Source organism: Protomyctophum parallelum, assembly GCF_964188405.1.
Source record: "Protomyctophum parallelum genome assembly, chromosome: 19".
In the NCBI taxonomy this organism is placed as follows: Eukaryota; Metazoa; Chordata; class Actinopteri; order Myctophiformes; family Myctophidae; genus Protomyctophum; species Protomyctophum parallelum.
In genome coordinates this window covers 41,924,167-41,947,209 of record NC_139717.1, presented here as the reverse complement: position 1 = coordinate 41,947,209, position 23,043 = coordinate 41,924,167, and the positions used below count along the sequence as shown (strand labels likewise).

The 23,043-nt window shown below is 43.3% G+C and overlaps 1 protein-coding gene across 1 annotated transcript in view; it reads left to right on the top strand.

Annotated features, from left to right (window-relative positions):
• The window catches only part of mgab (MAX dimerization protein MGA b), a 35,344-nt gene extending 18,203 nt beyond the window's left edge, over nucleotides 1–17,141 (top strand). Inside the window, exons 9-22 of the mRNA XM_083790632.1 lie at nucleotides 365–662; nucleotides 1,072–1,300; nucleotides 4,677–4,852; nucleotides 5,174–5,645; nucleotides 6,477–6,700; nucleotides 7,019–7,321; nucleotides 8,588–9,071; nucleotides 9,345–10,132; nucleotides 10,618–10,730; nucleotides 10,835–10,865; nucleotides 11,560–11,706; nucleotides 12,679–12,790; nucleotides 13,046–14,236; nucleotides 14,338–17,141. Of these exons, the coding sequence (XP_083646758.1) occupies nucleotides 365–662; nucleotides 1,072–1,300; nucleotides 4,677–4,852; nucleotides 5,174–5,645; nucleotides 6,477–6,700; nucleotides 7,019–7,321; nucleotides 8,588–9,071; nucleotides 9,345–10,132; nucleotides 10,618–10,730; nucleotides 10,835–10,865; nucleotides 11,560–11,706; nucleotides 12,679–12,790; nucleotides 13,046–14,236; nucleotides 14,338–15,917 (6,148 nt within the window). The 3' untranslated portion in view covers nucleotides 15,918–17,141. The remainder of the gene's footprint in view (nucleotides 1–364; nucleotides 663–1,071; nucleotides 1,301–4,676; nucleotides 4,853–5,173; nucleotides 5,646–6,476; nucleotides 6,701–7,018; nucleotides 7,322–8,587; nucleotides 9,072–9,344; nucleotides 10,133–10,617; nucleotides 10,731–10,834; nucleotides 10,866–11,559; nucleotides 11,707–12,678; nucleotides 12,791–13,045; nucleotides 14,237–14,337) is intronic.
• Nucleotides 17,142–23,043: the final 5,902 nt, after the last annotated feature.

The following is a 23,043-nucleotide window of genomic DNA, read 5'->3' as shown; positions in this document are numbered from 1 at the left end:
CTCGTAGCGCGCCACTCGGTGGCGCGATATGAGCTTGTAGATCTGCTATTTTTCAATGGCTAAAGCATAACATGATGCCAACACCAAAATGGGTGCCCGGTCAGAATGGGTTAATGGGGGGTCATCATTGACATGGGACGTCCTTTCTTTCGAGGTCTCAATTGTTGTTTTGGGGAAATAACTCATTTCTACAGAAGATTGTACTGTTCAGTGTAAATGTATTTATTTTTGTATATATATATTTTTGTATTTATATTTGTATTATTTTGCTCTTACTTCATACTCGGAAGTAACCCCCCCCCCTTGTGAATATGTTCAGCTGCAAGTCATCCTGATTGTCCTCCTTTTCAATTGTCTGTGTCAGTTGCCTTCCGGGTACCAGCCAGAAACCAGCGCAGCAGGACCGCTCCCCCCCCGCAGTAGTAACCAGCCAGAAACCAGCGCAGGACCGCTCCTCCCCCGCCGCAGGAACCAGCCTGAAACCAGCGCAGAACCTGTGGACGAGTGTTGGCTACATCCTGGGGCCGACACCTTTCAGACCGTTGAAGTCGCAGGTCAAGATTCTAGAAATGGAGACGGGAGCCTTCAACCAGGGTTTCAGAAGAACACACCTGACCCCACAGAGAGTTTCCATAGCTCTGTCCGTCATACTGACGGCTCAGGTAACTTGTTTTGTTGACCTTGACGTTGGTTAAGTAAAGGTTCAATTAGAAATTGAATATGAAGATGAAAAGGAGGATTTACAAATCTGATTTGTGGCTCGTCTGAAATGCTACATGCTGATAGTTTCTATGGTAACTATCTAGCTTTTCCACATAACCTCTGTAGCAGAAGATAGTATAACAATTAGTGGTAATTATTTTATATCCATGGTGCCCCCGACAACCTGGACAGTGACTTGGAATATCTTGTGCTTTGGTTGTTGTGCCCATTCTCTCTCTCTCTCTCTCTCTCTCTCTCTCTCTCTCTCACACACACACACACACACACACACACACACACACAGATGACACTTTGAGTACCGTTTTAAATGACCTTGCCCCCCTCCTCTCGCCCCTTGGTACCAACCAGATGGATCTCTACAAAAAAGAGGATGTTCCAGATTACCAGAAGCCCAGTGGGCCAGTGTGTGGCCAGGAGTTCTGCAGACTGGGCTGTGTGTGCTCCAGTCTCAAACGAGAAAGCAGGGGACCGCTTCACTGCCGGCGGCCAGACTGCATGTTTGGCTGTGCCTGCTTCAAGGGCAAGTTCATCAAGCAGGTCAAAGAGGAGGAGGAGGAAAGGGATGTGAACGTTTACAGTAAGTCTGGATTTAGGTTTCATTAACCAGTGCCGCTGCCTCTGTTCTTAGTAATACCAACTTGAGTTGCTCTGTACTTAAAAAAAAAATCTACATCCAATGTCTTTGACGAAATTAGCTGATATACAAACCCATTGAGCTTGTGCAGATGAAATATATAATGCAGCATGTTTAATACAGCAATCAAATGTGCAACGAGGGGCTTTACTACATTAGCTATTTATTCATTTATTTTCAACATGTGTGACCAGATTTGACTGAGAGACTGCCATCGCGCACATTCCAGCTTTTTTTTTTTTTTTTAAATGAGTTAATAGCACAGGCAGACTCTTCACATACTAGAGCATGTCTGAAATAAGTGTCAAAGCTGAAATTGACATGTAAATATGAAAAAAAATGCTTAAACATGTAGCTAGGTGTAATGTTAGAGACCACAGAAGACATGTAAATATGAAATAAATGCTTAAACATGTAGCTAGGTGTAATGTTAGAGACAACAGAAGTGAACCTTTCAAGCCTGTTTTCTCAACTCGCTGTCTTCTGCAAGACATTACTCTATAAGCCATATCTCCAAAACTGGTGGGTCAAACTGAACAACCAATATGTCAATTTGAAGCTATGATTCCCTGCTTTGATATGAAATGAAAAAACAAAAATTCAAAAAAATCCAATGGCAGTCTCCCAGTCAAATTTGGTCACATGTGGTGTTTTGTTTTTAATACTAGCAGTAACCCATTCATTCTGTTTTTGTTGTGATTTTTATTTTTGCATTTGTAAGACGTGCTGTTGGGAAAGACAGGAAGTACAGAGAGAGTAGGGAAATGACGTAAGGCAAATGGGCCGGGGAATCGAACCGGGGGACTTGCTGATGAGGGCATTTAGTGCTCATGTAGTAGTGCACTTAACCCATTCTGACCGGGCACCCATTTTGGTGTTAGCATCATGTTATGCTTTATCTATTGAAAAATAGCAGATCTACAAGCTCATATCGCGCCACCGAGTGGCGCGATACGAGCTTGTAGGTCTGCCATTTTTGAAAAATCGAAGAACGACTGACATTTTTAGAATCTGATCTCAGGTCAGAATGGGTTCATCAGACCAGTGTGTGTCCAGTGGAAAACCTCGTATGAATCTGATCTCAGGTCAGAATTAGGGCTGGGCGATATGACGATATATATCGTATTTTCGATAGAAAATGTCTATCACGAAAAAAAAGCTATATCGCTTATATCGCCGTTTCGCTTTACGGCAGTATTTTACGTCACAGCGCTTATATACGGCATGCCCAGCAGCCCACCGCGCGCACTGAAAACAGTGAGCCAACACCTTTCGGATGTCTTCTCTATTATATACTCTAAGGCCAACACGACCACAACACAAGCCGAGGTGGTGCTTGCACCTAAAAGAGGGAGATGATGATGATGGCTGACGAGATTCAGAGCGGTGTAAGGGGCACGTTCGGAAATACCACACCGGAGCGAACTCATCTATCAGTTTGCATTGCACAGTGCGCCTAGTGCGCTATTTCCGAACGCGCCCTAAAGTAACCGGTCATTCACTGTTATAAATGCAGGTTTCATGTTGGGTCAAATTGATAAATTGCGTGAGCCACGCATGTTTTACACAGTTGAACAATAAGCTTGTCCGTCGTCGGGTGCACTGCAAACTTCTTCCAAGACGAAGACGTTCCTCTTACCTGTGCAGTCCTCCTGCTGTGTGTTTGTCTTGTTTTATTGTTCCAAATAAATTATTCCATTTGAAAAGTCCTTAATTCAGCAACAGCTTACAACAACAACACAAGACGCTGACTTTGTTGTGATCATCAAAAAAAAAGGAAAAGAAAAAGCCCCACTCGTCCCAGACTCCCATATACGCACAGCTGTGGGCATGGAGAGTTGACGACAAGATCGCGTTCTCTCTCACTATCGCCTGTAGTCAATTAAACATCGTTAAGCTGCCCAACGTTAACTTTAACAAACTAAACTATAACTACAACAGAACATGTTTATTCCCTATACAGAGCTTAAATGAACTGAAACAACTGTAGTGACAAACTGTGACATGAGATATTTATTTTTTCCTTAAGCCAATTTAATGCAGACACAGGCCTGTACTTCTGTGTCTGAATGGCAACGTCTTATTTCTTTCTTTTTTCTTTTTAATTGTCATAATAATAATTATTATTAATAATACTAATAAAACTTTATTTGTATAGCACCTTTCATGACATGAAATGCAGCTCTCAAAGTGCTTTACAGAGCAATGGAGAAAAAAAGAAAAGCAAGGCAACGACATTAAAAAACAAGCAGTGATGCAATACAGTGAGGACATGAATAACAAAAAATAAAAGATCAATTAAAAGCAATGTTGTAGAAGTGGGTCTTGAGCTGTGCTTTAAAAATGTCTACAGAGGCTGAACAATTGAGTTCAGCCTCTAATTATTATTATATACATTTTATTTTGTAATATTTTTGTACTTGCTTTGGGCCTGTCTGTGCATGGGAAGGGCATCAGTATTATATTCATATAAGTAGACTGGATAATGTGAATTTAATTGTTTTTTGAGTGGTGCAACCATTATAGACAGCTATGTGTGTCCCTGTCCCTGTATCCGAGCACGGAAATAGCATAACTATTGTCACCACCAAGTGTCACTGTTGTGCAGCCTAACACAGACAGAGGCCAGGGAGGAGAGCTTGTACAGTACAGTACAGTACAGTACAGTACAGTACAGCCCAAGTACAGTAAAGTACTCGACCTGAACAAAAATCAATTCTTTTAGATAAAAAAATAGGTATCGTAAAAAATATGCTATATCGTGAGTATATCGTTATCGTGATAAAATAAATTCTATATCGTGATATGAGATTTTGTCATATCGCCCAGCCCTAGTCAGAATGGGTTAACCACTTGGCTACCAACTCGCCCTATCCCAATCATTCCTAATAAATACTCTCACTCTCCCGTGCAGAAATAGCTGATCTATTGTACAAGCAACGCACCCATGCAACGTGTTGTGAGCTTGTAGATTGTCTATTTTCTTTTCTTTTTAACCCATTCTGACCGGGCACCCATTTTGGTGTCAGCATCATGTTATGCTTTAGCTATTGAAAAATAGCAGATCTACAAGCTCATATCGCGCCACCGAGTGGCGCGATACGAGCTTGTAGGTCTGCTATTTTTTGATAAATCGAAGAACGACTGACATTTTTAGAATCTGATCTCAGGTCAGAATGGGTTCATCAGACCAGTGTGTGTCCAGTCGGAAACCTCGTATGAATCTGATCTCAGGTCAGAATGGGTTAATGAATGCCTCAAAATAGATTTGAAAGCGGGTAATAGTGAATTTTAATGAAACGCTTGTGTCCCTCCCCAGCGGTCAGGAACATGGATGCCCGGCCCAACCCGGGCTCTCACTCTGAGGTACTGTGGTCTCAGTGCTCTGCTGAAGATGACCCAGAACCCATCTTCTGCCCCAAACGCATCATGGACCTGCCCCGTGGTCAGCCCGCACCTGCCACGAAGCGCTACGTCCCTCGACTCAGCGAACCGGTACAGTTCATAGGCTAAAAAACATCTTTTAAAAGCCATGACTTATTATGAACTCTATGTAAATGGTTATCTTTTCTTGATTATGTTTATTTCTGTTAATTCCGTAACATTTATTCAATGATAACTTGGATGAGCGGTTGTGATGAAATTAGTTCATGCTTCTATATTCACATTTAGTCACTTTTAACCACTCATGCCCTATTGTATACGTTTAGAAATATGATTTTTAGAACGTATAATGACATGCCTAAAATGGGGACACCAGCTTGAACCTTTTAAACGCTGAACGAGGAATGACGGGTCTCTCAAACTCTTTTGCAGATGAGGGAGGAAGATAAAGATCCTGTTTATAAGTACTTTGAGCGCATGATGACTTGCGCCCGTGTGAGAGAGTTCACCAACAAGCCCCGTGCTGAGCCTACCCCGCCACAGTCCCCCACGGCCAATACGTCACCATGCCCGCAGCCCCCTAGCAGCCTGCTGCCGTCCAAGACTGTCCCCACCAAGAATGCCCCTGTCCCCACCAAGAATGCCCCTGTCTCCACCAAGAATGCCCCTGTCCCCACCAAGAATGCCCCTGTCTCCACCAAGAATGCCTCTGTCTCCACCAAGAATGCCCCTGTCCCCACCAAGAATGCCCCTGTCTCCACCAAGAATGCCCCTGTCCCCACCAAGAATGCCCCTGTCCCCACCAAGAATGCCCCTGTCCCCACCAAGAATGCCCCTGTCCCCACCAAGAATGCCCCTGTCCCCACTGCTGTGCTGAAGGTGAAGACTCCAGGTAAAGAAACGCGTGAGGATTTTTCTTCTTTTTTTTTCATTCTTTTTTCTTTGTTTATTGGTTTTTTTCATAGAAGCATTATTGAAATACTGAGTTTGAAAAATAATTATTAACATTAACAGCTTCTCTTAAATAAACCCCACAAGTATGACATAAAAGAGTAAACACATTGAATTTTCACCCCAAAGAAAAAGGACAACAGAAAACAAGACAAACAAACCTTAAATACAAGATCAGTAAAAGTTGAAAAATAAAAGACAGACAAAACAACAGTACACAACATCCTATATATAAAGAAAATCATAGGTACATGATACATCATTCTTTATTTCTTTCTTATGAAAGGCTTATGTCCTTAGCGATTATTCTGCTGATTACTTTGAAGTTTGAATAATTGAGAAGCATTACGAAGCGTTTGCAAATGTTGATGAATTACTTTGAAACTGTATGCTTGTTTTTAATCTGACCCATGTGTAGCACTTTGGTTGACCCGTGGTCATTGTAAATGTGCTTTATAAATGACCCATTCTGAACGGGAACCCATTTTGGTGTCAGCATCATGTTATGCTTTAGCTATTGAAAAATAGCAGATCTACAAGCTCATAGCGCGCCACCGAGTGGCGCGCTACGAGCTTGTAGGTCTGCTATTTTTGAAAATTCGAAGAACGACTGACATTTTTAGAATCTGATCTCAGGTCAGAATGGGTTAATCAGACCAGTGTGTGTCCAGTGGAAACCTCGTATGAATCTGATCTCAGGTCAGAATGGGATAAATAAATGCCGAGTTGAGTCTGTCGCGTTGCGTGCCTGTTCATGAATCCATCCCGTGGCCTCTTTCAGCAGCGGCGTTGCCGGCGGGGACCAAAGCGACTCCAAAGATCAAGCGGCTGTTGGAGGTGCAGTCAAAATGCCAGTGGGCCGCGGACCGCCAAGTCGTACTGCGAGACCTGTGCGGCCGCATGACGCAGAACAACTTCCCGCCTGCGTTCTCCATCGGGCCGTACCGCATCCGCCTGGTCGACAAAATCACCAAGCGAAACAACAGCTGCACCACCATGACCTACAAGGTAATGGAGTTGTCCCTGGCCTCGCAGAGGAGCACAATTCAAGAGCCTTTGAGCCCTTTCTGATCCCAGTTTGATTTTCTGGTCATGGAAGTTGACTGGATGCAAAGACCGTCCACAAACTACTTCCTGTGTAATGTTTGAGCACGACGAAAGCAATGTTTTGGTAGTGTGTCCTAAAATATTTAATATCATAAGATGGAGACTGCACCTGGCACCTGGCAGCTGTGCAAAAGATCTCTTCGTTATTACTGCGAAGACAAATGTGACTCTCCATCTCTGTTGTCTCACAATCTCTTCCACTCTGCCACCCTTCATTAGGTCCGCATCAGCAAGCTGAAGAAGAAGAAGGTTGAGCCGGTGGTGGCGGCTAAGCCGGTAAGGGTTGCACGGCGGAAGGTGGAGGTTGAGCCGCCAGACGACGATGAGTCAGAGGAGTGGGACGAGGACGAGGTGACCGGCGACGTCTCTGATGAAGAGCGGGAGCCCGTGGAGGAGGAGATGCCACCAGGAAAGGACGATATTTGGGCGGGAGTGACTCCCTTCCTGAGTGGGGTGCTGCCCGCCGGCCTTCTCAGAGCCAAGAAGAAGCGCGTCGGCAAGGAACCGTTGGCGCTCGTAAAGGTCAGCGTGTGTTACCAGTAGACTACCCACTTAGTTCTTAGCAGCAGTATTGATGAGTCGGTCAATGACAAAGTGTCCACATAAGACCTGTTATTATGAATGAAAAAATATATATGTATCATTCGAGGCGGCTTTGAAGTGGATTCTGGGTTTTGTCCTCAGCGATTTAATGCAGTTAACATCTCAATTTGACTAAACCAAACAAACAACTAATTCATGGGTTATGTCAACTGCTGTAATGCAGTCTTTCCATGTACCTATTCAGTGGTGCTGCTTTAGTGTTCATTAATTGCAATTTTAACCCATTCTGACCGGGCACCCATTTTGGTGTTAGCATCATGTCGTGCTTTAGCTATTGAAAAATAGCAGATCTACAAGCTCATATCGCGCCACCGAGTGGCGCGATACGAGCTTGTAGGTCTGCTTTTTTTTTTATTATCGAAGAACGACTGACATTTTTTAGAATCTGATCTCAGGTCAGAATGGGTTCATCAGACCAGTGTGTGTCCAGTGGACACCTCGTATGAATCTGATCTCAGGTCAGAATGGGTTAAAATGCTCAGTAGGTTTAGGGAGTACCACGGCTCCTAGGGTGGGACAGTAGTGGGACTTAGGCTCTCAGCACAATCAAACTGCATTGTGGGTTAGGGTTGTGGCGACAGGCTTTTGGTATGTTCAATTAATACCTGAGAAGGGTGGAGTGCATGTGGCGAAGATGCAAGATGGGTTGCATTAGGCTGTACTTTATAATCACAGGGTGTGTTGCAGGGATGTAGTTGACCAATCAATTATTTTATGAAGGAGAAAAACATTATGACAATATTCTCTGTATGGAATGGCAAACGGATGTACTTGATATAAGATTCTATGACATGAATCCCTCAAGCATAAAGCTTAGCTTAGCATAAAGCTAATAATTCTCAACTAGAGGCTCATTGAATCAGTTCTCTACAACTTGGGACCCTTTTCTTTTATATGTTAATTCTTTAACTGCAATTGATTAATATCTTTTTCTCTTTTAATCATTTTTTGTAAGTCTTGTTTATTATTTTATTCTCCCCTCGGGACTAGCGGGTGGGTGGGTGGGTGTATGGGTAGGCGGGTTTACGTTAATGTTGGTTTTGTTTTGTCATGTTTAGTTTTAGTTTTTAGTTTTGTCTACTATGTCTTGTATTTTAAAATGGAGAAAAAACATTATAAAAATCGGATGTTCACGAGCTAAAAGCGAAACACGTGTCTCTCTCTCTCTCTCTGCCTTTGCAACAGGTGAACAACAAAGGCTACAATCAGGCTCGACTGCTGCTGGGTGTTATGGGATCCCTGCACCCAGCCAATCGGCTGGCAGCCTACGTGACGGGACGACTACGCACCGCAGCCAAGCTTCCTTCGAAAAGCAGTCGGAAACAAGAGTCTGACCGCGTCAAAAAGCCCGTTGCCAGTTGTCCAAAACCACAATCTGAACTAAACAAAAGGATCGCCGTTTGGAAACCGCAATCTGACGCCAGCAAAAGGACTGCTGGCAACAGGCCTGCCATTGGTCCAAAACCACAATCTTACCTCGGCAAAAACCCCATAGTTTGGCAAAAAGTACAGTCTTTTGGCAAAATAGTACACCCTGTCATTCTTCCTAAACCTAACCCACTGGTGGGCCTTACTCAGTTTGTGAAGCTTACGGGCCAGGTTGTGCCTCCTCCGCAGGAAGCGGCAGTGAAGCCCAAGCTGCCAGGCGGACCGCAGGGACCATATACAGGTTGGAACACTGCTATTGTTTTGTGTGACCGCTTGATCGTATCATGTTGATTATTTGGTTTAAGACGGCAACTGATTGATTTTTCTATCATTTATTTATTAATCAAATCGAGAAGCACATAGAAAAAACACGATTATGTCATGCGAACCAGTACAACAGCAGTGAATAAATGAGCTGGGAGGATTAATTGGCAAAATGAGGGTAAAAGTAGGGCTCAAAATTGACTACTCTGTGTTACTGTGTGTATTTAATAACCTGCTCTCTCATCCCCAGTCAACACGCCTGCACCCACTCCCATGGTAACCTTCATCAGTAACCGCCATGGCGCTCTCATGCCCTCCGGCAACAACACCTCCTCCTCCTCGCCCATCTCCCTCACGGTCTCCCAGTCGCTCAAATCGCCCAGCTTCCTGGGGCAGAGTGGGACATATTCCTTCAGGATCTGCCCTCCTCCGGCTGACCAGAGCCAGGCGCCCCCCTTAAAGGGAGTCACCCTGCCCGGGGGATTCACACTCATCCAGCTCCCCAAGCCTGGGGGAGACGCACAACGCATAAAAGTGATGACCACTGCAAATCCCAAGGTGATTGTGGCTGCTAATCTCCAACAGTTGAAACAGAGAGTTGTCTCAGCACCTGCAGCATCTACAGCCAATCCACACGTTGACAAACCTGCACCTGCAGCATCTGCAGCCAATCCACACGTTGACAAACCCGCTCCTGCAGCATCTACAGCAGAACCACACGTTGACAAACCTGCCGTGGTCTCTGACGACGTTCACATCCAAACCAAGGCAATAGCAAACATCCGATCCGGTGATGCCGGATCCTCTCCACAGCTGAATTGTGAAGAGACGATGCCGTCGGATGAAAGCGACGAAGTTGAGAAGGATAAAGGCAATAAAGCGACGAAGGAAACCGACACCGCTGAGAGGGATAAATGGAATAGACTGGTGAAGACACATCCCTCCATTGAGAAGGATAATTGGAATAGAGGGGGGAAGAGGGAGCCAGACGAGGCTTCCGAGGACATCTTTTCTGATTCTTCTGACGATGAGTACAATGTAAGAAAGCGTGTGATTGATTGCGTCAGGACGGGAACCCATTTTGGTGTCAGCATCATGTTATGCTTTAGCTATTGAAAAATAGCAGATCTACAAGCTCATATCGCGCCACCGAGTGGCGCGATACGAGCTTGTAGGTCTGCTATTTTTGAAAAATCGAAGAACGACTGACACAGAAACATAGCTTTTTCAGAAAACTGTCAGGATGTAGAAGACATTTTTAGAATCTGATCTCAGGTCAGAATGGGTTAAATCACCAAGCCACCTCCCCCCTTTTGGCTCCTTACACTACGACACCATATCTAATCTGCACCCCCTTATTTTTTTTTTACACTACACTTAAGAGTTCTATTGCAATATTCAAATATTATGTTAACTATTGCTATCCCTAATCTAGATTAGTTCACGCCACTGTTTAATCACAATGTCGTAAACGCGATTATTGTTTCTAAAACTCAACGCTACAATACATCTGTTTTCTCCAGGACGAGTCGGTAGACATTGAAACCGTGGACGAGTCGATAGACATTGAGACCGTAGAAGATACCAATCAAATCATCAATGAAATGAGGGTTGCTGCCAGGCAAATATTGTCACGGTAAGACAGAGTGGGTTTTTTTGGACGCTTATTTGTCCAGTGTTAATTTAGGCTGTTTTACGTTGATCTCTAACGTGCAACCCTCATTTCCTTTTTCATGGCAGGGATCCCAGCGAGGAATCGTACAGACATAAGGTAGCGTCTTTTGGCTTCTGAATGTCTCTGTGTTCCCTCTTGCATGTAATGCCCATCTTAATCTCTGTTTCGGCATGTCTTTCTTATGCAGCAGTCACAATTAAAGCATCACACTAAGGATCCACCAGGAACCATTCATAAAGAATGGCTACAGTGTCACTATTAACAATGGGAAGGATGTGCTGTCTGGTTTTAGAACTACAAGCACATTTAAAAAGCTGGGATCTAAACTGTGCCTTGAACCTGGCACCCCTATTTTAGGCATTCAAAAGCTTTTAAACCTTTTCAAAAAGACATCATATTGCAGCATGTTTTGAGCTTGTAGATCAGCTATTTTGACTCAACGGCAAGTGTAAAATGTATTAAGACCAATAATTGACCAGCACTTACCACAAGCATCTGATTTGTACTGTTTGTTTTTTTAGTTTTTTCTAATGTTTGGGCTGGGGCAAAGCAAAAACATGACAAAACATCTATCGGTGCAAGGCATAAATGTATGGATAAATAATGCTGATGTTTACACACACACACACACACACACACACACACACACACACACCACTCCTATCGCAGATTTGTGATTGTCTTAAATTAGGTACTGTATATTTTCATTTTGTGGCCAGACTCCATTGTCTGTCCTTTTCGGCTCCACCATTCTGGGATTAATGGTTCAACATTATTCTGTCCTCTGCAGCCGTTTGATGGTGAGGAATTACATAAACGGAATTGCCACAATTTGATTGAGAGACGGAGGCGCATGGAGCAAAGAGACCTGTTCACCAAGCTGCAGACCCTCCTCCGCAGTGATCCGCGCGTCCCAAAGTTACACCTCCTCTCTCAGGTAAGACCCGACTCCTGAATGGTCAGCCATGCTGCTCAGTAGACTACCCCATTCTGACCTGAGATCAGATTCATACGAGGTTTCCACTGGACACACACTGGTCTGACGAACCCATTCTGACCTGAGATCAGATTCTAAAAAATGTCAGTCGTTCTTCGATTTTTCAAAAATAGCAGACCTACAAGCTCGTATCGCGCCACTCGGTGGCGCGATATGAGCTTGTAGATCTGCTATTTTCAATAGCTAAAGCATAACATGATGCCAACACCAAAATGGGTGCCCGGTCAGAATGGGCTACTAAGAAGGAAAGATGTTGCCATTAGCCATGCAAAGAACCATGCATGATACACATGCAATGGGGGGGGGAACCCCTTTTGGTGTTTCAACGAAGCATTATGTTATACTTTAGCTATTGAAAAATAGCAGATCTACAAGCTCACCGATTGGCGCACTACGAGCTTGTAGGTCTGCTAATTTTGAAAACATATATACTTTCAAACCTTTTTTTTTTTTCGACGTCAGGCCTAAATGGGTTAACCACTTCGGCCTCACGCGTCACAAAATGGCCGATCCACAAGCTCAGAACCCACAGCATCACGATGCGTTCTGGCCTTGTAGATCTGCTATTTTCACTATACAATACCGTTGTGTAATGTGTAACCAGGGTTAATGATTGAGTTGAGTTAAACAGTTTTCTAGTTACAAGGATAGTTCTGTAGGTTGTCGCAATTTAGAGCAGAAACGGTGCAAAAACATCTGCTGACTCATGCACAGATTGCAGTGTTGATCTATGGTACTTTTTAATAGTATGCATAGTTTTGTGTATAACAATTGTTGGACGCTTTTCATTCTATGCACAGCATGAACAATGCTTCACAAGAGGTTTATTATTTCTATTATAACTCAAGGCTGCGTGGATTTGTTTGAATCGATGCTCATCAATTGGGTCACTATCTATCCACTATGTTTCAGGCTCTGAGTGAGATCCGCTCTCTAGTGGAGGCTTCAAAAAACCTGGAGGAGAACAAGAGGATGTTGACAGAGATGCAGTCCATCTACATAAAGGAGCTTTCCCGCTTGTCTGGTATATACATTTAGATTTTATCTGTTGCATTTTTCCTGTTTCACTCTACTTTTGTGCTCAATATACTTTAGTGCAGGCTTTGAAAATGAATGAATTTATATACAGATACATACAGATAAACATTGTTCTAGACAGCTGGCCCCTTCTGTGCCATGACATAAATATTCATGACCAGATTCCATCCTGTTTCATCCAACCCTGTCGCGACACTTGAATCTAATGAAGTCTGTCTTGCGTTGTACCTCATCTCTGCAGGTAAGCCGGAGGTGCTGATCAAGACCAAGCTGACACAGATCTATGAAAAGAAGAAGTTAATGGATGCTCATAAAGCGGCTCTGGGATTGCAACAGCAGTCTACAAACGACCGGAAGCTTGCGCCGAAGTCCCAGTTTTGGCCGTTGCTTGAGCCGAAGCCCCAGCCTCAGCCGCAAGCACCCAAAATCCTGCCCTCACTGCAAGCCCAGCCTCAAGCACCCAAAAGCCTGTTGCCAATGAAGTACCAGCCTCAAACACCCACGGTCTCACTGCAAGCCCAGCCTCAAGCACCCAAAGGCCTGCCCTGCCGCACTCTAGTGATATTCCCTGCACCTCCAAATGTAGCCAAATCCAACTCTGGAGATAAACCCAGTGTGTCTAACTCTGGACTTATACCCAGTGTCGCCAAGTCTGGATATATACCCAGTGTCACTGTCTCCAACTCCGGAGACAAACTCATCGTCTCCAACTCTGGATATATACCCGGCATCACTGTCTCCAACTCTGGAAACAAACTCATTGTCTCCAACTCTGTATATAATGCAGGTGTTCCTGTCTCCAACTCTGGAAGTAAACCCATTGTCTCCAACTCTGTATATAATGCAGGTGTTCCTGTCTCCAACTCTGGAAGTAAACCCATTGTCTCCAACTCTGTATATAATGCAGGTGTTCCTGTCTCAAACTCTGGAAGTAAACCCATTGTCTCCAACTCTGTATATATACCAGGTGTCCCTGTCTCCAACTCTGGAAGTAAACCCATTGTCTCCAACTCTGGAGACAAACTCATTGTCTCCAACTCTGGAGACAAACTCATTGTCTCCAACTCTGGAAGTAAACTCATTGTCTCCAACTCTGGAGACAAACTCATTGTCTCCAACTCTGCAAGTAAACCCATTGTCTCCAACTCTGGAAGTAAACCCATTGTCTCCAACTCTGGAGACAAACTCATTGTCTCCAACTCTGGAGACAAACTCATTGTCTCCAACTCTGGAGACAAACTCATTGTCTCCAACTCTGTCGATAAACCCAGTGTATCCAACTCCGGAGATACACCCAGTGTGTCCAACTCTGGAGATGTACCCAGTGTCTCTTCATCCTGTCCGTCGGAATCCGCACCCAAAGCAGATGGGAATACCGTGTCTGTTCCTCCGAAGACTGGCAGGCTCATACTTCCCTCATCACTGAAACCAGGTGAGTTGTAATAAGATGAGATAAATCTGTTAGTGTATATTTGTTCCCTGAATTGGATTCCCTCTGACTTAATACTTGTACGTATGTGTGTCTTCTCACAGATTCTGAAGGATACTATACACAGATGCTGCTGGGATTAAATAAGAGCGCAGAGGAGCGGGCGAAACAGAAGACAGAGGAGCAGGAGAAGGCGCTCCTGGCCGCACGTAAGATGGCGCTGGATGCAGAGAAGCGGGAGAAAGTTCTCACTGCATCGAGTAACTTGTTACTGAATGCAGAGGTGCGTGGGAAATCGCTAAACACTGCAAGTAACTCTGTGCCGATTCTGCCGAATGCAGACGAGCAGGACAAAACGAATGCAGAGGAGCAGAAGAGAGCTCTCATTGCATCAAGTAAATTGGTGCCGTCTGACCTCGACTCCTCTGCAGACGAGCAGCCATCGGACAGCTTGGAGGAAGAGCAGAATTCAGACAGTACAGGCCCGGTGGAGGCAGAGAATGTGGTGTACAAAGCCGGCGAGGAGAAGATAATTTTCATGGGCAGGAAAATTAAAAGGAATCCACATCTGACGGGCCCTCTGGTCGAGATCGCCCGTCTCAACAAATCAATTTTCTCGACATCAGTGTCCCTACAGCCCATTGACAAAATGGTGAACGATGGCAGGCTGCTGGTTGTCAGCAACAAAATGGGACAAACCCCCTCATTGTGTTTCAAGCCTGACACCGGCGGCCCTGCTGTTTCCGAAAATGCAACTGTAAAAAAGCAACCAGAAGTTTATATTGACGTCCCTGAGCCAACATCTCTCGAAAGCCGTCGTAGCAGAGGTAGGCCTCGGAAGATTAACTTGAATACCCCCCTTCCCTTCGGTGGGCATCGTCCCTTGATTATCCGCATTATTCCCAATGGGGAAACCCGTCTCACAAGACCTACCGTAAACACTCCCAAACCTGCCATAAACACTCAAAGTACAGCAGGGAGTACTAAGGAACAACCAGGTAGTACCGTGGACCATGCAGGCAGTATTGCAGAACAACCAGGGAGTCCTGTGGAAGAACCTGGGAGTACTGTGGAACCACCTGGGAGTACTGCTGAAAACCCCCAAAGTACAGCAGACCAACCCGGAAGTACTGAGAAACAACCCGAGAGTACTGAGGATGGCCTGGAAAAAGCCATTGAAGCACCCAAAAGCCCGGAACCAGTCAAACGGGGTCCAGGAAGGCCCCGCAGGGAACAACCCGGGAGCACCGAGGAACAACCCGGGACTACTGAGGACAGCCCAGAACCAATCAAACGGGGTCCAGGGAGGCCCCGCAAGAGACCCCGCACTAATTCACCAAGCCCTGCGATTGAAAATATTTTGGAAAGTAGCCCAATTAGAGTGACTCGGAGACTTGTAGTTACACCTGGTCGGGGTAGAGGTACACCTGGTAGGGGTAGAGGTACACCTGTTAGCCAAATGCCAAGCAGTCCAACTAAAGTCGGTCGAGCTGAGCAAAGCACCACACAGTCACCTTGCAGTAAAAACACTCCCGTTTCTAATCCTAAGGACAGCCCCACCTTTGTCACCACACGGCCTGTTACTCGAGGTGCTTTAGGAAAGGACTTTCCCAGTGCTAAGAAAAGGTCCTGGCTTGACATGGAAAAGGAACTGGCAGGGGAAAAGGAACCGGGAGAGGTCTAGAGCTCACACCTGCTTACTGTCACTATATAAACTACTGTGAAATACACTTAGGATAACCTAATGCATATGACCCTCCCCTATGCCCTAATGCATATGACCCTTAAATCTCCCCTATGCAGCAAAACGTAGACTGTATGTTGGCATGTTTCAAAATACAAAAAATAGGCAACAAATATATTTTGGACAATCCTTAAACTTATCTTTCCAGGATCCAGAATATGTTTTAAATGTAGCTTGTCAGGTTTTTGTTTTTTTATTATAAATATTTTGAAACATACATGTATGGGTTAACACAATATAAAACCTCATGCCACTATGGCTGCCTGTCTAGTGGTAACTTAAATATCCCTAATAATGTTATTAACTTACTCAAGGGGGTCAGTTGGCTATGATTACGAACAGAAGTCTGGTTCAATGAAAGCCTCACCAAATGTGCCTGCTGGGAAATCCAAAGGACCTGAGAGCTGTCGAGACTCCATCCTGCCACTAAAAGTAGTTGATTGTGATTAGTTTCAGTGCATGTTAACAAACCTTAGTACACCCTTTTTCATCACACTGTGCAGAAAGGTGTTCCTTTCAACTATGAAGTCTTTGAACGATTATTAACTTGATTTATTATGAATGTATAAAAGGCGAGGAGGTGGCTTCTCTGAGCCCCATATTGGGGTCAAAAAGACTGGTGGATTATTTTTTTGTTTTTGTCCTTTGCCACCATACAAATCTATATTATGTTTTTTGTTGAAGTAATTTATCGTGGCATCGTCTCACACAAAAGTGGATGAATTGAAAACCATGTTATCTGCAATGTTACAAACACTGTAAAATATCTGTTCATTGCTGGGAAGCTGGTAATTGCTTAAGTTTAATTTGTGTTTGTTCATTTGTTGCTGCACTTTATATATTTGGTAGACAACCTGTAGTATCCATTCTCTCATTACTGTATTCTGTTCCCTATATCTAATAAAAATCTGCTCATGATAATGGTTAGATGAGCTTATTCGTTGAGTCAAAGTATGCAAATAAATGTACTTGTGTTAAATATTTGATTTCACATCGTCTCACACTCAAGGAATCAACGATGACATGTAAGTGTGTCAAGAGTATGTAAATATCCCTGCATCCTTTATAATTTTATTTTCTTCAAAAAACAAAAGAATAATTGTCATTCACTCAACTGATGACTATGCTGTGGCCTTGAAAATGAATAAATGCATTTTTGGCACATTTCAGACATCAGCCTGCCTCCTTTAGTTAATGTGTGTACACTGTCACAGATCTATTATGGGCAGGTCAAATTCGATCAGTGTCAAGTTGAAATATTTCATATTATGTTAAACATAAAAAGGCTTCAAAGCGGCTATATAAACAAAGCGATTGTTATCATTTTCTTATTGTGCTAAGCAAACTGATGCAACCTGGTTCTCCAAGCGACCTATTTCATCTACCAATGGACTAAAACAAATATTAGTTTAGATTTATCTCCTGAATAATATGTTCTATCCTTCATGAACACAATCTTGAGAAGAATCAATTGTCAATTAAAGGATAAACAGCGCCCTCTTGTTTGATGTTAGTCAACAGTCTGTCTCGAGAGAATACAACTGAGGGGGTAAAGGCTAGCCTCGGTCCCAGGCTTACTTATCGGGTAAAGGCTGACTTGAAGCTTTAAATAAGTGGTTTTCAACCCTTTTCATATCAAGGTCCATTATTTATTCTGCATTTGAGCCACGGACTACCATTTGATGAGATTTGGCCTCCTCGCAGATCCAAAACTAAAGAATGTTTCATTTGATATGTCCACAATTCTATGCATTACAGGAAAATGTTGATCAAAATAGAAATTCTTCTACATTCTCTAGTAATTATGTGTAGACTTCTTGTAAATTAAGTAATGCCGGTGTTTAACAATAATGTAGCCCTGAAACTTTGACTGTCTATTACGAGCGTCATGTGAACCGGCTAACAATAATGTAACTTGAAAGTGTAAAAAGATGGGTTACAGTAGGCCTACACTCAAGCGTTAAATATCCATAAGGGTTAACTGGGGACCACCTGGAACCCCCTCAAGGACCATGGTGGTCCCCGGACCACTAGTTGAAAACCACTGCTTTAAATAATCCCATTTTATGTTTAAAAATCTTAAATATATATATCGTCCGTGGACAAATATATATTGTAATTGTGTTGTGTGTGGGACTGGGTGGAGGTAGGGACTAGTCTGTTAACATCCGGTGGAGAGACGAGACGCACGCAGTTGATGGCGTAGTAGGGCGTTCTTTCTGTAGATTTGGAATGATAATCGCGGGTACAAATAAATAAAAAATACCTGTGTATTATTATTATTTTTACAGTCGATTAATATGCTGAAGAGTGAAGTCATTATACAATTGTAATCTGCTGTTAGTAGCCTTGATACAACCAGAGCCATCGAGGCTCTGGAAGACTCTGGAAGACTAGATGACGTTGTGTTGTGCCATTGTTTGCTAAAGAGATTATTGCGATTTAAGGTTTCCTCAATGGTAAATCATTAATCAATGGGTTTAACACTATTCCACTGAACGATTAAACTGGATAATTTACATACAGTCAACCACCACCGAGTTATAACAGCCAATGGGGGTTCAAAGATATAGTTTTATTTACTTACTTACCCCGGCCCTAACCTTACTTACCCCTTTGACACAGTCAAAAAATGAATGAACACTCGTAACCTCAGTTCACACTCTACCTCACCCCGGCCAGCAACTCTTATCACTTCTTATTGATGTGTTATGCTTATGCTGCAGGTTGTGTTGGCTACTTCTTAATTGTTCACAATACAATATGCACATATACTTAAATACTAAATTAGATACAGGCCTACTGTTTTTACTTGAGGGTCCGGGTAGGCTACAACGTATAATTCGTTTTTCTCTTGCTATTTAGATGCTATAGTCTCGTGTAGGCGTAGCCATACAGATACTAGACAACTATTTCAGTCTCCAAATTATATTTAATAGTACTAAGACAGAAATGCAAAAGTCACGAGACATGATAGCCTACGCCCTACAGTCATACACTTGGTCTAAAAGCAAAAGATAGATAACCCCAAGAAGTATCCCGAGGACTTGTTTCCATTGAGGACCTATGTATTCACTTTATCAACGGAATTCATAGACGGAAACCACGGAAACAGAACTATTTGTTAGTAGTAGGAATAGTAGGAATCTATGGTAGAAATAAACTGTTGAGTGTTGTACAATGCACACACAGTACACCCGGGACCGGGAGGAAGTGGACTACAAAGGGGGGGGAGCCAAACCGAGTTCCTGTTTCTACCTATGGTTTCTACACAAAAAGGAGGTGGTGCACGTGCAACAACCACCAGAGGCAAAACCTCATTTTTACAGATTTTGATTGATGGATTCATGGATTGAATACTTTATTAACACTAACAGTTTGCATGGACAAGCACAGGGAAGTACTAAGTGCTAAAACGATGTATCCAAAAAAGCCTATTGGCTTGTTGTTTCCATTGGGGTCCTTTTGTACTCAATTCATCAAAACATATTTTTTTAAAGATGCATGCTAGCCAGGCTAGATGCATGCTGCATTGCTGCTGTATGGGTTTGTTTGATATCCTAGTAGGATACCATAGCCCACTGCTTTCTCACCAATAATGATGAAATGTTCTGAAAATACCTGCTGGACAGACTGAATGGGACCAACACAAGATTATTTTTTTTTTAAGATTTGTTTTTGGCTTTTCTGCCTTTATTATTTAGTGAAGATGGACAGGAAAGAGGGAAAGAGAGAGAAGTGGAGATACACGCAGCAAGGGTCGTCATGAACGGGACTCGAACACGCGACGCACTGCCAGACCAAAGCCCTATGTCATGTGTCATGTGCCTGGACCGCATGGCCAGCAGGCACCCGCCTAGCAGGTTTTTAAGACTACTGTTTCACTCCACCAGGTGGTGAACTTCACAATGGGCTACTTCAGAAAGAAAATGGGTAAGGTACCTAACAATGTAGTCTGATGTAGTGGTTCTAAAAGTGGGCCCAGGTTTTTTTTTTAGGTTCCAGGTGGCCCCTGGAACCAAATAATTTCAAAATAATTTCAGATAGGGCCCTATTGGTCCGCACTCAGTGCACTCTATATTAATACAAATAAATATTGGATATAAATAAGAATTAAATAAAGTTGTAAACAGAACGGTGTCTCTCTCATATGCTAATCCTACTTCATCAGTTCATGCAAATAGACTAATGCAGTCATTGATATAATCAGGAAGCAGCTAACGTACTCAGATAGCCTTAAACGACTGTCATTGATCTAAAATGCCATCAGGGCTCTACAAGCATAGTGGAGTAAAACTACAGGCTATATAAGTTCTAGAAACACAACCCTCTCACACACACACACACACAACAGCTCTAAAAGCTAGAAGGAAGGCAAGGCAAGCTGGTTTAATCCTCCTACATGGTTCTTTTATACCCAACAGCACCCAGGGGATTTAAAGTACACATGCCTTGGAATAAGAATTTAAGCGCGAGTTCGTAAACCTGGATTTGAGTACGGTACTGTAGTCTGTGACAGGCCCAGACATTGAGCTGCTTTGGTCTGAGAGCACGGTTTTATACCTCAGTGCGTCTCCACATAGAGGCAGAGACGAAACAAAATGACGGGCGATGACTCAACTATAAGACGATGCATCAGGAAACTAACCTTACTGCGTTCTCCATCTGCCAAGCTCAAGAAGACTCTGGCTAGAAAGGTGAGTAAACCATTCCACAAGGAAAATGCATTAGTTCAGCTTAAGGTCAAACATTTATTTTTGAATATTAAAACAAATGTCTATTATGAATGAAAACACACACACACACACACAAACACACACACACACACACACACACACACACACACACACACACACACACACACACACACACACACACACACACACAATATTGTCACATTAAATCAATCCAAAGATATATTAATGGCTACATTACACTCAAAACACTAAATCTAACAGACGTTTCGTTTCAGTCCCTCTCTGGACCTTCATCATTAGTGTAATTCTCTTATTCTAGAACGTAAATAAATGCCTTAAAGGTATATTCAGTGATTTCACTGTTTTGTTGTGATAATCCTCCCTACTATAGAGTGTGCTGGCCATATAAGGAGTTCCTCCCTGTCCCCAGTTAACCCCTGGGGGTCAAAAAACCTTAGGTTTAGTTTTTGACTCTCTATCCTGATTGGACGAAAGGCTGGGTCCCACAGCCAAAAACGAAACCTAAGGTTTTTTGAGTGAAATCACTGAATATACCTTTAATGTTGCACGATATTATTGAGATGTTTTGGGGTTGTATGGTTTTACACTTGATGAGTCATTTTTAATTGTTCATCTCTTAGATTGAATTTAGATTAAATTGGTTTCTCAACATGGCTGGTCAGCTGGTGTGACACTTGATAATCAACACATTATAGAGTTATTGTGTACACACACACACACACACACACACACACACACACACACACACACACACACACACACACACACACACACACACACACACACACACACACACACACACACACACACACACACACACATACACACCACAACAAAAATCTAGTATGCAAAGGTTGCAAGTTGCATATCATGATGCAATGAGAATACTCCTTAAAAAAATCCAGAGGGAGGGCTAGTCAGATGTTTGTTACTGCTGGAGTGAGGACTTTTAAAGCACTTCTGAGAAATGTAATGTTCAAGTTCATGCAACGTCTGGATGTATGATATCTGCAAACAGCATCATTGTGGCGGCGCTCTCTCAAGCGCTGTTGACAGCTGTTGTTGACGTTATACACTAACTAAGATGTTCTGCCCATTAAACCCATTCTGACCGGGCACCCATTTTGGTGTTGGCATCATGTTATGCTTTAGCTATTGAAAAATAGCAGATCTACAAGCTCATATCGCGCCACCGAGTGGCGCGATACGAGCTTGTAGGTCTGCTATTTTTGAAAAAAATCGAAGAACAACTGACATTTTTAGAATCTGATCTGAGGTCAGAATGGGTTCGTCAGACCAGTGTGTGTCCGGCGGAAACCTCATGTGAATCTGATTTCAGGTCAGAATGGGTTAAAAATAATAATTCAATGATTTTATTGCTTGTCATGTTTCTTTTATGTTTATTCTTTGTACGTATTTCTATTGACGCCTGTTGTAACTCTGGGGGTCCTCACCCCCTGAGTTCCAACTGACGAGCCCTGCTGTAAAATAAACCATGGCGGTGCCATTGTTGTGTTTCCCCACAGGTGACATTGGAGAAGGTTCTGGGTCTTACTACAGCGGGGAACAGTACCCTGACCTGTGACCCCTGCTCTGGACTGGTGGCCTATCCTGCAGGGTAAGAGAGAGAGAGAGAGAGAGAGAGAGAGAGAGTGTGTCAATATTTGTGGATTATAAAACCAAAACCCATTTCCATTGATGAATGACACCCACTGAAACTATTATCTCCATACATATATCCTTTGAGCTTTGATTTATCAGACCATGCCTGGCTGTCACCTCTTTATCACACACACACTGAGCACATACATTTGGCTTGCAAATCTATGACAGCTGGCTGTCATACATGTGTGATACGTGTGTGTGTGTGTGTGTGTGTGTGTGTGTGTGTGTGTGTGTGTGTGTGTGTGTGTGTGTGTGTGAGAGAGAGATGCGTGTGTGCACGACTGCACGGCACACACGTGTGTGTGGGTATATGAATGATGTATGTCTGTGATGTCTGTGTAGGCATGTGTGTGAGTGGCATCTGTCTTATGTCCAGGTGTGTGCATGCGTGCGTGCGTGTGTGTGTGTGTGTGTGTGTGTGTGTGTGTGTGTGTGTGTGTGTGTGTGTGTGTGTGTGTGTGTGTGTGTGTGTGTGTGTTATTTATGTCTGAGATGTGTCTGTGATACGTGTGTGAACATTCCTGCCAGCATAAGAATGCTGGCTTTCAAGTTAGTGGTTACACACTAAGCATATGTTTGATAATCGTGATAGGGATAATATCGTTAATAGCAGTTATTTTGGCCACAATAATCGTCACATGAGATTTTCATTGGGTCCCAGGCCTAGAACAGAATGTTCCGGG